The sequence below is a fragment of the Peromyscus californicus genome, unplaced genomic scaffold (assembly GCF_007827085.1).
Source record: "Peromyscus californicus insignis strain IS unplaced genomic scaffold, ASM782708v3 Scaffold_3__1_contigs__length_106647218, whole genome shotgun sequence".
Classification (NCBI taxonomy): Eukaryota; Metazoa; Chordata; class Mammalia; order Rodentia; family Cricetidae; genus Peromyscus; species Peromyscus californicus.
This window is the reverse complement of record NW_026294551.1, coordinates 22,758,036-22,774,414: the sequence shown is the minus strand read 5'-3', so window position 1 is coordinate 22,774,414 and position 16,379 is coordinate 22,758,036. Positions and strand designations below refer to the sequence as shown.

Genomic DNA, 16,379 nt, shown 5'->3' with positions numbered 1-16,379 from the left:
AGTGGGTGCCACCACTGCCTGGCTTAAAGGTAATTCTTACTGAGGAAGTTCAGCTGTATCCTTTGAGTCACTCCTAGGGTCTAGTGGCATTCCCTCAGATGCAGCAGGACACTCTGCTGGCCCAAACACAGGGGTCTCTAGTCTCAAGGGGAGAACCCCTAAAGAGCCTGCACAAGAACAAGGGTTATAAGGCTAGAGAATCCAGTCAGCCACTGTAGGGGGTGTTTTCCTCATTGCTACAACCAAACCCCAGACAAGAACAACTTCAGGAAAGAAAGGTGTGTTTGGCTCACAGTTCAAGGGTGCAGCCCATCATGGCAGGGAAGGCCTGGAAGCAAGACCTTGAGATGGCTGGTCACATTGCAGCCGTAGTCAGGAAGCACTGAGAGATGAACGTAAATTCGGCTGTTGGGCTCATGTTCTCCTTTTTATTTAGTCTGGGACTCCAGCCAATGATGTTGGGCTGTCCAAACTCAGGATAGGTTTTAATTAAACCTCTATTGAAACACACTCACAGATACCCGGGGGGTGTGTCTCCTAGGTGATTCTGAATCCCATCAAACTGGTAATCAAGATTAACCATTACATCCACTTATGCTTCAGAACCCAACAAGGAGCTGTAAGTTCCTCAGGGGCATGGAGCAAGTCAGCCACAGAGCCAGGGTTGCTCTCCGGGCTCCTAACTCCAGCATATTGTTTCCACAAGACCATAATGAACCAATATTTCCTGCTAAAGAGCCAGGTAGCACGTCATACAGTCTCGGTACTGCAGCAACTCAACTCCACCATCAAGACTCAGAGCTGGCACAGGCGATATGGAATTGAGGGCTATGGCTCTGTTCCCAGAACGTTTCATTAACCAGAACCCACATCAGCAGCCTTTGAGAATCCACTATCTTGTGTAGACCCTTGTTCTACACAGCACAATTGATAAGGGTGGAAAATCAGATCCCTCAGAGTATGTGGGAGACCTTCCATCTGATGTGGTGAAAGAGGGCTGAGGAAGAGCCTGGCTCTTGGTCATCCCTCCAGAACTGGGCCCTAAGGAGCTGGAACACTGGGGTCTCCACTGAGACGAGACTGAAAGGACATCTGGGTGTTCTGAAGTCATGCAAGGCTACCCATGGGCTACTCTTGATGCTCTTGAAGCATGAGCTTCAGAGTGGTTCCAAAAGACAGACCAACTGTCATTGTCATTGGGGGGAATCAGGAGACGGGAACTTGGCTGCCAAAGTAGATTGTCTCCAACCACCTCGTTGAGCATAAGTATTGCCATAGCCTTTTTATCCCAGTGACTCTACAAAGCAAGTATGGTTAGCCTGGAGGCTGGGGTGCCGAGACCAGGAGATTTACCAAATCCACACAGCTTGTGAGTAGCAAGATTGGTATTCTAGCCCAGGATTTCTCAAGGCAAAGCCACTGATCTTCTCCATTGTGCCAAGATGTCTGTTGTATATGTGCTTCCTCATTACAGCTACAAAAGATATAGGATAGGTCTTAATTAAACCTCTATTGAAAAAAGATAGTTATCTTAACCAAGTGTTCAAAAAAACAGACATCAAGTGACATAAAGGACTTTCTAGTTAGCCAATTGAAATCATTGCATTAGAAGGTTAAAATTTACAAAACTCCGTAAGAGAATTTGTTGTTGTTGTTGTTGTTGTTGTTGTTGTTTTGAGACAGACTAGCCTTCAACTCACAATCCTCCTGCCTGTCTCTCAAGTTCTGGTACTATAGGTCTGTGCCACCATGTCCAGCAAGAGAATTATTTTATTATTAGTGATTTCCCAGTTACAACATGGAAAATGTAGTTTTATCATCTCTGAGACTTTGTGTCCAACTCCTGATCTTTCATGGAGTGTCACCCTCAGGCCAGATAGCCAATGCTGCCAACAGGCCCTCACCCCCAGAAGAGGGACTTTTCTCTAGGACAGTGAATGCCAGAGCCAGGCCCAGACTAATGACTTTGGGGAATTTTGTGTCTTTGAGAAGTCACACCTTTTCTTCCTCCAACCCCACTCTAAAAGGACTCCAACCACCATCTGTGGGAATTTCTCCCAAACATTAAATATGACCAAGTTCTCATTACTTTACTGTGTCCCTGCCTACATTTCCTATTAACAAGGGTTATTGAAGCTCAAAAGCTTTGCTATGAGGACAGAAGTTCCTCTGAGAAACCCAGGTGAGGGATCTGCCAGGAGGTCCTGGTGCTTGTGGGGCATCAATATTTCCCAAAGCCCATGCCCATGGCTTCTTGACCCATCAATAAGAGAAACAGGATAGGCAGGATCACAGTCATCTTGGAGGTACCACCCAGCCATGGAGGGCCCCGGTTGCTGGTTTACAGCAGGAAGCACATTCCTGGCCCTGGTCTGTGGGATTTGGTTTCGCACTTTTAAAACTTTAATAGGCATCTGGGTGGTCAGACAAGTCTTGGCGAGTTGCACTGGCCCAGGAGTGAAGACGAGGGCCTGGTTGGATTAGACAGTATATGTTGGGGAAAGGAGCCTGCAGAAGTCCCCAAATGGTGTAGAAGGCGGCGACTCCTGGCTTACCTAGACTCCTGTGCAACTGTTCCTGATCGGCTCTCAGCTACAGCCTAAGGCATGTATTCGCCCTCAGCCAAACATGCAAGGATCTGAAGGGGGCCGTCTCTAATTTTTGTTGTGTTTTATTTTGCTTTTCTTCTTCTTTTAAGGAAACTATACTTGAAGGGAAGTTTCAGAATCTTGGAGAGAATATCTCCATTCTTAGGGAACCAAAGGACGGCAAAGGGGAAATGTTTATTGCCTTGAAATAATAATAAGCCTTGGGTTCTTGGAGAAGTCATAAAGAACTTGGACACATGTTGGGCTTGGCCTAGAATCACTTGGCTTCCATTCTGTCCTGCTGGTTGTGTGTCTGTGAACATATCTTTCCTTCCCTCTGGGTCTTAGACTGCTCGTCTGTGAAATGGGAGAGGCTGGGTCCCATGGTCTGTTTGCTAGGCTCCTTCTGGTCTGGCAGTCTGGGGCAGCTCAGAGCAAAAGCACTTTCTGTGGTTGTGAGAACATTCAACTTCTGCACTGTTCTCATCTGTAGCATTTGGGACAAGGCACACAGAGCCATGTGGGGTTGCTGCAACAGAGAGGCTGATTCCTCCCCCAATTTATTTAATTTTACTTAATTAAAAATTTGAAAGGCGCAAAGCTACACAGAGAAACCCTGTCTCAAAAAACCAAAAAAAAAAAAAAAGAAAAAAAAAATTAGTAAGCATGTATGGCAAGCACATTAGACAAAACCGGTCAGGATTCCAGAACCAAAGCTTTGGTATATTCTATGTAAGTGCCTCAAGCCAAGGATGATGTTAGAAAGTTTTGCAGAGAAAAGATTCCTGATTTGTGTGCAGTTACGAAGAATTCCAGCTCTACAGTCACCCCGCTCCCTCAGCACCTCAGCACATTGAAACTTTATTGACTTACCAACTGGGGCCCACAGCTAGCCCAGCAGTGTATTTGTCTCTCTGCTGTCAGGCTAATGGCCTTGTCTGCCAGGCAAGCATGCAGGATCATGTCTGGAAAGCCCCCAGGCTGCTATGGGAGCCAGTCCACGTTTCATGATTTCTTGGCAAGGCCAGAGAACAAATACTTAATAACAACCCCACTCGGCTCATTAAGGAAGAGCTGTATGTTCCGAGAGTGAGATCTCGGCTCTTTCCTCCTTTCCCTGCCATGGCCAGTTCATTGCCAAGGTCAGTCCCTCACAGAGTCTCTTACATTGAATCCTTCCATTTTTCCAGGGTCGTCTTGATTGCCTTGTTAAAGACCCTGTTAATTCCTCCATAGAGAGTTGGTGTATAGCTCTGTCTCTCAGCCATCCTGTCCATACTCTTTAGTGAAATGCTCTAAAATACCACTCTGGTCATGTCATTCTTGGACCTGAATCCTGCAGCAGGCCTCCCACTGTCTTTGAGAGAGAAGGCAGATTCTCTATGGACCCCCAAACCGCCCCCCAGCCCAATATCTTCTTCCCTTTGAGTTTTATCTCTAGTAACTGTTCACCCAGGAACCTGCTGCTCCGTTTATGGAGCTCTCAAATTATAGGGCTCTCAAATATGACGATTGGCTCCCTGAAGACCCTCACACTCACACTTATGCTCTGTAGATCCTGTTCAACCTCCCCAGCCCATCTCAAATATCTTTGGCTACAAGAAGCCTTTTGGTACCCCAAACCTACTTCCTCCCACCCCCAGCCTACTTCTTCCCCCATCTTTGCCAGTGTTTACTCCTTCTTGGTAGGAATTTGCATGGTACTTAAAACAATGATGCCATACAGCTAGGCTTGGGTTCGAAACTTTTTTCATGCATGTAACCTGCAACAATGGATCTAATCCCTCTCTGTGCCCTGATTTCCTGTGTCTCCAATGAACACAATAGCAATTGACCTTATGAGGTTGTCATGGGAACTACCACACGCGTTCATTTTGATAATATCCTCAGCACATCATGACAGATAAAAGCATACTAAGTGCTCCATAAGAGGTAGCACCAAGGCCGGGCGGTGGTGGCGCACGCCTTTAATCCCAGCACTCGGGAGGCAGAGCCAGGCGGATCTCTGTGAGTTCGAGGCCAGCCTGGGCTACCAAGTGAGTTCCAGGAAAGGCGCAAAGCTACACAGAGAAACCCTGTCTCGAAAAACCAAAAAAAAAAAAAAAAAAAAAAAAAAAAAAAAAAAAAAGAGGTAGCACCAAACCTGGTGATGCTGGTGCAGGTCCATAATCTTAGCTACTCAGGAGGCAAGTAGCTAAGAAGTAGGAAGGTGGCAAGTTCAAAGCCAGCCTGAGCAATTTAGTGAGACTTCGCTAAAAAGTTTTTTGTTGTTGTTGTTTTGTTTTGTTTTGTTTTTTAGAGGAGGCCTGGAGGTGCAAATGGCTCCACAATGGAGCACTTGCCTAAGATGCATGAGACCCTACATGCTGTTGCCAGTAGAGCCAGAAAGGAATCGAGGCAGTAATCACTGATGCTGTTCTCGTGGTTGCTTGGTCCTTGCTGAAGGAGTGGAGCCTCACATGCTCTGCTTTTAGCTCCCTCTCTAGTTATAAGTGTCTAGATGGGAAGGAGCACTTGCATTTTTTTCCTGGTATCCTCCATACCCAACTGTAGTTTGCAAACACTGAAGACTCTGCATGTGAATTAATCAAGCATCTCTCAGTAAGTGTGTGACTTCAGGACAATCTTTTAACCCCTCTGGCCCTTGGTTTTCCCCACTAAAAAGTGGAGGATTTTTTTTTTGCAAGATTAGGTGAGGCAAAACTAGAAGTGTCTGGAGACCATCGTTTGGTTTAGCCAGTCTCTGATGCAGACCCCACACCCAGCAGCACTCCCTGAAGACCTTATGGATATATGATCATATCATTCTGGCTAAATGGGACCAGGAGGTGGGTTTATTAGGGTATTATTCTCAATTGCAGTTGTTTGGCTTAGGTTTCTGGCACGGCCATCTACCTCCTTTCTCTCTTTATTCTTTTATTACTTGGCTCTGGAGTGATTTCCTGATTTAAACAGATTTATGGCATGCAAGCCTTTTTTAGTGAATACCCCTTGAGTCTGTAGAAGGGCCATAGAGAGCTGGTTCCGTAGTTAAGAGCACTTGCTGCTCTCCCAGAGGACCTGAATTGGGTTTCCAGCACCTATATGGTGGCTCATAACCATCTGTAACTCTCATTCCATGGGGGAATCCAACACCCTCCTCTGGCCTCCACAGACACCAGGTATGCATGTGGTGCACATATAGGCAAGATAGACAAAATGCTCATTTAAAAATAACTGATACTTTTAGAAGAGGCATAAGAATACAAAACATGGGTACTCTCTTCTTGAACCCAAATGAACAAAGCTGGCTAATGAATACACCATCATGAGAGACAAAGAAATAACAATTTGCAGGGCCATTGAGTTAAGTTTTATTTGCAGTTTAACTGAAAACAAGTGCACTCCAAGAAAGCATAGGAAACCGGAAACATCACCAAAAAGAACCTTCTGCCCATGGGAATGGAGGCAGCAGCTTTGAAGCAGTGAAGGCAGGGGTACTCCCTGCAGTATCAGAACGTGCTGCTAGTGTCCACTTCCTGATTCTGTTCAGGGCCGTCTAAGCTGGCCCCACTCTTTTCATGGTCTCAGAATTGGGGTCAGGCTTGGTGTGAGGAAGCACCGGGCCCCAGAACTCAGGTCCCTCCAGGATCACACACGGAGGGATGCTCAGAGGCTTCAGTAGCGACTCTGAAGGCAGGGCGAGCAAGGCACACAGACGGTGCGGGGCACACAGACTGAGCGGGACACCCCAGGGGAGGGTGCGCAAGGCTGGCAGGAGGAAGTGGAGCAAGGGTTACAGGGGAGCCTGGGAGAAAAAGTCACAGAGGGGAAGAATTAGTGGAGGTGCCCCACTCTTAACAGACCTTGACAATTCTACCCTCAGACACCTCTCTAATGGCCGTACATCTCCTCCACTTAGCTTTCCATTACCCTCACCTCTGCCAGTGCTACCTCTGTGGCCTCCCAACTGATCCCTACCCTCAACTCCGCTCTCACCTCTCCTTCTAAGCCCTGGCAGATGGATGGCCAGAGAGGTCTCCAGTAGACAGTAATCTAATCATGGCCCTCCCTTACCTAAGACTTTCAGTGGCTCCCACTTGTGCTTGAGACAAGCATTAGCCTCCTGCTCCCACCTCTCCTCACAATGCTGAGGTCTGAGCTCTAGCTTTCTGCTAATTCCTCCATAAGCCATCCAGCTCAGGCTGCAGAACACGTCTCCTCTTTCTAGAACCCTCTTCCATGGCCACTCACTTAACTCCTTCCCTTCTTTAAAAGCTCAGCTAACTGTCACATAACCCCTGACCCCTCCCTATCTCAGTGTTAAATCCCCCAGTGGCACCATAGTTTCTCCCGTGGTAATAGCTAATTATTCCACTATGGTTGTCTCCTCTACAAGACAGTTGTGGTATGTGCGCTCTGTACACCTGGCACAGAGCAGGCACTTCATAAGATTGTGTTGAATAAGAAGAAATTATAAATGGGTGTGGGATGAGCACATGGCAAACAGAAACAGGATGATCTCAGAGACTAAGAGGCTGGGGAACAAAACCGGGAACAACATACTAGATGCTGGGAAGCGACCAAACAGCTCAGAGGCCCAATGTGTAGCTTGAGGGCCACATTCACTCTTAAATGTACTTAATGTTGCTGGCACCTTTTTTTTTTCCTATTTGTTAAATATATTTTAAATTTGGAAACTTTGAGGCTTGGAAAAGATACAAATCCCAGCTTCCCTTAAGCAGCTGGAAGACTAGCAGCATGGGATCTGCATCCTATGTGTGGAAATGGCCTTAAGGAGACAGCACCACCCTCCTTGAGCATAGCACAAGCTTCCTGGCTGCCACAGTTCCCACAGGTCCCACATCGTATGTGGATGCTAACAACCTGGTCCTTGCAAACATGGGTGTTTACAACACTTGCCTCAGTGGGATAAGATACAGAGTAATAGAAAAACAAGACAAAATCCTGGACAAGAAATTGCTGCAAGGGCTGAGGGATGTCTCAGTGAGTGAAGCATTTATCATACAAATGTTACGACCTGAACTGGATCCCCAGAACCTGTGTATGATCAGACATAGTAGCATGTGTCTATAGTCCTGGTGTTCCTATAGTGCGAGGGGAGGCACAGGCAAGACCATCCCCAGGAGTCTGTGGGCCAGCTAGATTGGTGTATGTCATGGTGAGCAAGAGACCTTGTCTCAAATGAACGGAAACCCTAGGTCATCCTCTGACCTGCGTGCACACACACACACACACACACACACACACACACACACACACACACACGTTGTGCACATAAGCTGTAACACATGCATTTCCACATTCATATACATAAACAAGTGCATATGTGCACATGCATGCATGTGAATACACATTCAGGGATTTGGGGCCAGGGGAGATTGCTCCAAAGGCTGTTAGCACACACAATGACCACAAAACCCTATATCCAGACAGCTACCAGGTCCAACTGATCATGCTTGCAAGACAGTGGGGATAGAGACCTCCGGTGATCTCCCCATTGCTCCTGAACACTGTTCCTGCCTGCCTCCCCTCCCACTCAGTCCTTCTTGCATCTCTCAGGATAATCTTCCCAAATAGGAACTTTGAGTTTTCTTTGGCTCAGACAAGAAACGTCTATCAGGTATCTGCCATGTACCGAATCCAGGGAACCAAATCCTATTGTCTCTGCATCCCAGATGTTTACCAGCCAGTGGAGAGATGAGCTGTTACTCAGGTTCTACCATTCTCTCAAACCATAAAGGCCTCTGATGTGCCACTGTGTCCTTTGTAGCTGTGTATGAATGAGCTCCAGCTGACCGTTCCCGCCCTGCTGTCCACCAGAGTCAATCACATTAAGTTACCTCCTGTCTTTCCAACACCCCCAAACTTCTCCCACCAGAATAGCCTCCAGTGGTCTGTCTGCCTGTGTCATGATAGATGCAACAATCTAAAGGCAGATGCCCTCTCATCATCTACCTCAGTATTCTCCATGATGCCTGACACACAGTAGGCCCTTGAAAGGAGCTTGTGAGCTTGAAGTGAAGAAGAACGGACTCCTGTTGTGTGATATTTTGTTTGTTTTCTGACAAATAAAGCTTGCTTGGAGTCAGAGGGTGAAGCTAGCCACTAATAAACCATAGAGGTCTGGAGGTCTGTACAGACAGGAAATAGGAAGTGATAAGGTGGGGCAGAGACAGGAAGTGATAAGGCGGAGCAGACACAGGAGCTCAGCCTTTTCTGCTTGGAGGATTTGGAGAAGTAGGAAGTGACTGTAGCTCCTACCTTGCTTCTCTGATCTTTCAGCTCTTACCCTGATATCTGACTCCCTGGTTTTTATTGATAAGATTTATTAGATTTATGCTTCAGACTCCTCTGGACCAGATTAGGGATGGTGGCCTAAACATCATCACCTGGCTTTCTTTAGAGCATGCCAGCTTTCTGGTGGCTCCTCAGTCTTGGCAGACTCTAAGCTTATGTCCCTTGAGTACTGGTAGATGGACCTGCTTCCTAGACCCCCAGCCAGCCCTGGTGGACACACCCTACAGAGCCTCTCCCCAGAAACTCACTTGCTGTCCTCACTCTCCAGCAGGCCCCTGTATGTGTCAATCTCACACTCCAGTCGGGCCTTGACATCCAGCAACACCTTGTACTCTTGGTTCTGTCTCTCCAGGTCACAGCGGATGTTGGCCAGCTGGGACTCCACGTTGGTGATCATGCATTGCATCTGGGACAGCTGGGAGGTGAAGCGGGCCTCTGTCTCCCCCAGTGTGTTTTCCAGAGAATCTCTCTAAGTCAAAGGAAAGACACAACTATGAAGAGGCAGCTGCTTTCCATGGCCTGACATGAGAAGAGCCATGTCTTTAGTGCTGTGAATGGCCCCTCTCCTCTAAGCCACTGTAAACACAGAAGTCCAGAAACAGGTCAAGTCATCTGTACCAGGCTAAGCATCAGGTATGTGGTAGAACCAGAGTTTTAAACCCAAGTCCTGAATCTGCTCCTATGTCCTGATTCCTTCTATGCAGTTTGGAGTTGGAGTTCATCAAGTTTTCTAATATGACATTATGTTTTCCTGACAGTTTTCACATGAGAGCCCTTAAAAATACCCAGGCCCAAGCAAAGCCTCCAGAGACTCTGGTTCCATTGGTCTAGACTCTAGACCAATAACCCCGACACCTAGGATTTTCTCTAGACTCCTAAGATTTTCTCTAGGTGTCAGAACTATTTAATCTCTATAGGTGACATTGAGAACAAGGGGTTGGAAGGACAGGCTAAGTAGATAACAGACATGTTGGAGGAATTATGTTTGACATGCAATATGAAACATGTCCCTTTAATTCTTGAGCTGGTTCGTGAGAGAAACTTCCCCCAAAAAAGAGTCAGCTGGGGGTACATCCATGATAGCTGAATCTGGTTGTTCTCCTACCCCTCCCAACATGGCTGCAACCCATACCCAGGGCTTTCCCAGATCCAGAGCTAAGAGGTACCTGCCAGCAGCACTCACCAGGCTATGCTGAGCCTGCAGTTCAATCTCCAGGGTATTGACCGTTCGTCTCAAATCAATAATATCTGACTGGTAGCTCTGAAGCTGCTCAGAGCTTGTAGCCACCTGCTTGTTAAGTTCTTCCATCTGCAGTGAAGAAAAGGAGATGGCTGAGAGTCCCTTAAGACCCTGAAGAGCCCAGCCTCCTGGGAGAGATGTGCCCACCTGCATGTTGAACCATTCCTCTACATCCCTATGGTTGGTCTCCACCATGGTCTCATACTGACATCTCATCTCCTCAAGCATCCTGGTCAGGTCCACGGGGGGTGCAGCATCTACCTCAATGTTCAGGCGGTCCCCAAGCTGTTGTCGGAGGACACCAACTTCCTGAAAAGACACAAGACCCGAGGCAGGTGTGAAAAAGACATACACTATAACAAGAGATGCTGATGAACTCAGCACTGGGGAGTGGGGGTTTCAGGGGCTGAAGCCTGCCCTGCAGAGCCTCAGGGGTCTTCCAGTTCCAGCTGAACACCCCAGGTGACACTTCCTGTCACTTGGGCAGAAGCCTAGTTCAGGGGCCATTGTTTGATCCACTGGGACTAAGATGGGAAACCCACAAACTCCTTCTCGTTTCCTCATCACGCTACCAGTCCTCTTCATCAAGGAAGGAGGACCACAGAGCCTGGCTTTACTTGGTTGGAGGTCCAAATAAGAACAGGCCCCCCGTCCCCAGGCTTGCCTGCCAGTGAGAGAAAGTTGTCACTGAGGCTACCCAAGTATGTGATAATGCCTCATTAGTGACTTCTTGGTGCCATTCCCAACTCTCTGGTTTAAGTGGGATGAGTCAGGAGCCCCAGGGTATTCAGTGAGTGCCTGGTGACTGATTGTTATTTTACATTTAAGCCTACTGAAGCCTAGCCAGAGTCCAGAGACACTTGTTCATTCAAATCCCAAGTGAAAGGTGTGAGAGTCGACCCAGAGAAGGAAGGCCAAAGAATCATAGAGCAAATGGTCCTTGCAGCACATGGAGCCCTGTGAGAAAAGAGGAAAGAAACCGTGTCTGTGACTTCAGCTCGTGTATCTTATATACAAACAAAAGAAACAGAGGTGGGCAAAGACAGGGAAAGAACAGAGATGGGAAACACCAAAGTTCAACCCTCAAAAGAGGGGGATCTCACCCAGTAGTCAGCCTGACAGACAAGACAGTCTCTGTGTATGTTCTGACCCCACTGCATTGCTCTCCCTCTGGGATGAGGCCCTCACCAGAAGGGCAAATGCAGTCCCTGCTAGAGAAATTTGGCAGTCACCCTGGTTCAGGAAGTTCAGAAGAAAGAGGTGTGCTTCTGAGCACCTACTGAGAGGCAGGCATTTCATGCCCGGGACCCGGGTCATATCCAGGATCCATGTAGTATCATTAAATCCGCCCAATAACTCTGAATGGTAGTTAGCCCTGTTTCATAGGTGATGGGGATCATAAAACATACATGAATCATATGAAGTCACAGAAATGATATGTGGTCCACCTGGCAGTTTCAACCCACATCTATCCAATTCCAAACCCTATGCCGTTCCCATGCCACATCCCAGACCCATGTCTGCTTTACTTTTCTTAACTTTTCATCTCACCTCTTCATGGTTCCTCTTAAGGCACAGCAGCTCCTCCTTCAGGGACTCTACTTGAGCTTCTAGATCAGCCTTATTCAGGGTCAACTCATCCAGGATCCTGCGCAGGCCATTGGTATCTGCTTCTACCAGCTGCCTCAGGGCCAGCTCTGTCTCATACCTAGAAAAAGGTCAGGGTCAGCAATCAAGGGGTGGAACGGTATACAGAACTCAGGGAAGGACTTGAAGTGCTGGCTCTGTCTAGCCCTGTATGAAACCAATGGGGAGCTAGCCCAAGAGTACATGAGGAAAAGATTCTCTACCTCCAAGTCCCCTGCCAAACTCACTTGGTCCTGAAGTCATCCGCAGCCAGCTTGGCATTGTCAATGTGCACAATCATCCTGGCGTTCTCTGCCTTGGTGCACAGAACCTGCCAACCAAGGCACACCAAGTGGGTCCGTGCAGGATAAAAAGAAGGAAAAGAACACAGTGAAGATGGCCTGGTTTCATTTCTGTTGCTGTGATAAAATACCCCGACAAAAAGCAACATAGGAGAAAGATTTATTTGGCTTACGATTCTAGTTACAGTCCATCATTGAAGGGAAGTCAAACAACTAGTCACATCACATCCACAGTCGAGAGCAGAGAGGAATAAGTGCATAGGTGTGTGCTTGCTTACTGCTTGCTCTCAGCTTGATTGCTCCACTCTTATACAGTTCAGTAACCCTTGCCTAGGGAATGGTGCCACCCACAGTGGAATGCATCTTCCCACATCGATTAACACAATTTAGCATCACCAAGGAAGAGAGCTTCAGTGAGGTATTGTCTACATTGGGTTAGTCTGTGGGCATGTCTGTGGAGGATTGTCTTAAGATAATTGAGATCCTCCAAATGCCCCATTATGGATGCTGTGAGCAATTTGTAAAGAAAGAACCCTATTCTGTCTGACAGACAAGTCCTTGACATTTACTGAAAATTCAACAGATATAGAGGATATGCCAAATGCTGGACCTGCATTGTCTACTGAATTCTCTTAAGTACCTCTTTAGATATGGACCATTATTCTCCCCATTCTACAGATGATGAAACTGGAGTCTGGAAAAGGAAAAGGGCCTCCCAAAGCTATGCAATATGTCAATGATAGACCTGATAACAGTGCTCTTCCTGCATTAAGGGTTCTGGCTGAGTGTCCAAGTTAGGAGATAATTCTATGCCCTAGGGAGGTCTCTATTCCCTGAGCATAGCTGAAAACATTAATGAGATTCATATCTAGAGCACTGGCTTTTCTGGATGCCTCTCCCAGCTAGTCTGTTCACAACCCACCCTCACCTTCTGCTGGAGCTCCTCGATGGTCTGGAAGTAGGATTGGTAGTCGGGACACATGGTCAGCACCTGCGCCTGGTAGACATCTTGGATCTTGCCCTCCAGCTCTGCATTATCCCTCTCCAGCTGCCTCACCTTCTCCAGGTAGTTGGCCAGGCGGTCATTCAGGACCTGCATGGTCTCCTTCTCGTTGCCATTGAAGGCACCCTCACAGAACAGGCCATAGGTACCCATGGAGCTGGAGATACAACTGGTTGGCCGGCGGTTGCCGGGTTGGCAGGAGCTGGACAGGTAGGTCTTGGAGAGGCCGTTGGCTGGCCGGTAGGTGGTAGGCATGCAGATGGAGGGCATGCACTGCAGGGGCTGGCAGACATAACCCAGGCACAGCTCTGGCCTGCTGCCCATGTTACTGGAACAGATGGAAGAAGGTTGCGAAGAGCTCTTGAGAGAGGCTGGTAAGGTGTCAGTGATGCAGCAGCTAGATGTCATGCTAGGGAGGTCCTTCCCCCCCCTAGCAGCCCTGGGTATCTACAAGACTCCATCCTGCCCAGGCCTTTTTATACTCTTGGAGTGAAGGGGCTCACACTGAATAGTCATCAGGGAAGTGGGAGTGTTGATGTTTACACTCAGTCCTAGAGGAAGCCGATAATTAATTTGTAATTTGGTTTCCAATAAGGAGTTCCTTTCCTCATAAAAGAGGCCAAACTTGTCATTTGGTTAAAGCAGGACTCTAGGTTCTTGTCATTGGTCACTCGGGGGAGAGCATCCAGGCACATCTTCAAAGGGCCAGCCCCATACCTGGGCCCTTATTACCAGGGTGTGGCAGCAGGTACTGCCACAGCTTGTCCTCTGTTGCCATGGACCTTGCCCACCGCGCCCCCGCCTGCACCTGCCCCAGGGAAGGCTGCAAGATGGTAGAAAGGTAGATGCCCCTTTAATGAAAGCATTCCACGTGGGAAGAGACCTGGCCCCTTCACAAGGAAGTGTGTAGGTGGCAAAAGCCGCCTCAGTACTGCGGTATAAACCTGAAGTGAGAGGAAAGAGACCAGAGGCTTCAGAATGCAGCTCATCCTCCCACCTACGGAAAGGATTTATCACAGGGGAGAGGAGGAAAGGAAGAAATAAACACCTAGGCAGCTAAGACATCTTCTTAGATGTAAATGGGAAAGGGAGAGGTCAGGCCCTTCTCCTCGGAAAAGCAGTTCAACGTCGTGAACGCCTCCAGGAGGAAGAGACGCTGTCTTGACTCTCTCTGGGCCCTCCACTTGAAGGTCACTGCCGTCGTGCCATGTTCAACTGATGTCTGTTAAGACCGAGGTTGAACAAGCTGGAACCGGTTCTCCTTTTACTGTCTACAGTGGTGCATAGGGAGGACTCAGTTTGGGACCCCAGTGAGTGGAAGCCCTGTAAATCGGGTCTCTGAAGAGGGATGGTCTGTGCTAAGCCAGGAAGCGGGGAGCAGGTGTCCCTGGTTGCAAAGCCTTGAGCATTCCCTGAAAGCAGTGGTTTTCACCCTTCCTAATGCCGCAACCCTTTCCTGCAGTCCCTCATCTGCAGTGACCCCCTTCAACCATAACGTTATTTTCATTGCTGCTTCATAACTGTAACTTTGCTACTATTATGAATCATAATGTAAATATCTGATACGCAGGATATCTGATATGTGACCTCTGTGAAAGGATCGTGTGACCCCCAGGGGGTCCCGACCCATGCATTGAAACCACTGCCCTAAAGCAAGGTAATGAACTAATGCTTTGCAGTCCCAGCTGTTAAAGCTGTAGGCTCACACACCTCACATGTTGCATCACTACTTTTGTATTCATTCCTGTGTTCGTTACTTTCCTCATTGCCACAACAAAATACCTGAAAAACACAACTCAAAGAAGGAAGGCTTGCAGTCTGAGGGACTACAGTTCATCGCAGCCAGGAAGGCTTGGCAGCGGGAGCTTGAGGCAGTTGGTCTGCATTCAGTCAAGAAACAGAGAGAAACGGATGCTGAGGCTCAGCTGGTTTTCTTTTTATTCTATTCAGAACCCTAGACCATGAAATGGTGCTGCACACGTTCAAGGTGGGTCTTCTGACCACACTCTGAACACCCTAGAAACACACACTAGAAACACCCTTGTGGACACGCCCAGAGGTGTGTCTCCTAGGCGATTCTAAATCCTGTCAGTTGTCACCAGAGACTGACCATCACACTCTCTCCTCAATAGAAGTTGGGCTACAAACATGTGTCCTACCTTTCCAATTACTTCCTTCGGAAGTGTTGGCTAGAGGACAGAAAGTGGAAAATGCCACCCAGCCCTCTCACTGTTTAAGAGCTCAAAATAGAAACCCTACCTTCTGATGTGTGCTGTGACCTTTAAAAGCCACCTTGTCCCCCTGCATCTCAGTTTCTTCATGAAAACGGACTAAAATGATCTCTCAAGAGACGGGGCTACAGCTCAGTGTTACAGTGCAGGCCTAGCATGGGTGAAAGCGTGGGTCCCACCCTCCATTCTCATGACCCTCCCCCAAGAAAAAAGATCTTCCAGTGTGATCCCCTGGAACAACCATAATTCCAGTAGCTTTGTCTCAATGGAGAGTTTACAGGAGCTGGTGATGTCAGGTGGGAGGAGGCATGAGAGCTACTCCAGCTACCCGCGCTGAGACACCTCAGCTGCCCTTCAACATCATAACCAGCAGTTACTGGAGATATTTATGTGCCAGGCACAGCACCGGGTACTTGACATTACTTTCTCCCTTTTCTTTTTTTTTTTTACTCTTTACTCTTTGGGAGTCCCACCACCAGCTCCCAAATAAAGACGCACAGCGTCTTGTTCTTTCTTGTGAATTCTCAGCCTTAACTTAGCTTATTTCTAGCCAGCTTTTCTTAACTAATCCCATCTGCCTTTTGCCTCTGAGCTTTCACCTTTCTCTATTTCTGTATTTCTTTCTTTCTTATTCTGTTGTTGGTTGTGTAGCATGGGGCCTGGACCCCAATGTCCTCCTCTCCTCCTTCTCCTCCTCTGCTCCTTGATCTCCTTTTTTCCCAGATTTCTCCTCCTATTTATTCTCTCTACCTGCCAGTCCCGCCTATCCTTTCTCTTGCCTCACAATTAGCCATTCAGCTCTTTTTTAGACCAATCCGGTGTTTTAGACAGGCAAGGTAACACAGCTTCACAGAGTTAAACAAATGCAACATAAAAGAATGCAACACATCTTTGCATCACTAAACAAGTGTTTCACAGCAAAAAACAAATGTAACACATCTTAAAATAATATTCTACAACAGTCCCTGTTCGTATTACTCTTCTTTTCGCTGTGATGAAATACCATGATGAAAGCAATTTAGGGAAGAGTTGGCTTTGGTTCACAGTTTGAGGGGATAGCCCATCATGGCAGGAGGTCACGGCAGTGGG

The 16,379-nt window shown here is 47.7% G+C and overlaps 1 protein-coding gene across 1 annotated transcript; it reads right to left on the bottom strand.

Moving 5' to 3' along the window:
• Positions 1-6,245: 6,245 nt before the first annotated feature.
• Positions 6,246-13,467, bottom strand: Krt32 (keratin 32). The gene is made up of 7 exons (XM_052756817.1): positions 12,985-13,467; positions 12,003-12,085; positions 11,680-11,836; positions 10,276-10,437; positions 10,072-10,197; positions 9,137-9,357; positions 6,246-6,375 (listed from the first exon to the last, which is right to left on the bottom strand). Exons 1-7 carry the CDS (start codon positions 13,465-13,467, stop codon positions 6,246-6,248), a joined length of 1,362 nt encoding a protein of 453 aa, XP_052612777.1.
• Between the last annotated feature and the right edge of the window lie 2,912 nt (positions 13,468-16,379).

Bases quoted from the DNA above. Each gene is read 5' to 3' on its own strand.
- Krt32 (XM_052756817.1), bottom strand. From the start codon at position 13,467: ATGACATCTAGCTGCTGCATCACTGACACCTTACCAGCCTCTCTCAAG. The intron at 10,438-11,679 runs GTGAGATGAAAA...GTGTCTTTTCAG, and splicing joins TTAAGAGGAACCATGAAGAG to GAAGTTGGTGTCCTCCGACA. The intron at 6,376-9,136 runs GTGAGTTTCTGG...TTTTTCTCCCAG, and splicing joins CTGGAGAGTGAGGACAGCAA to GCTCCCCTGTAACCCTTGCT.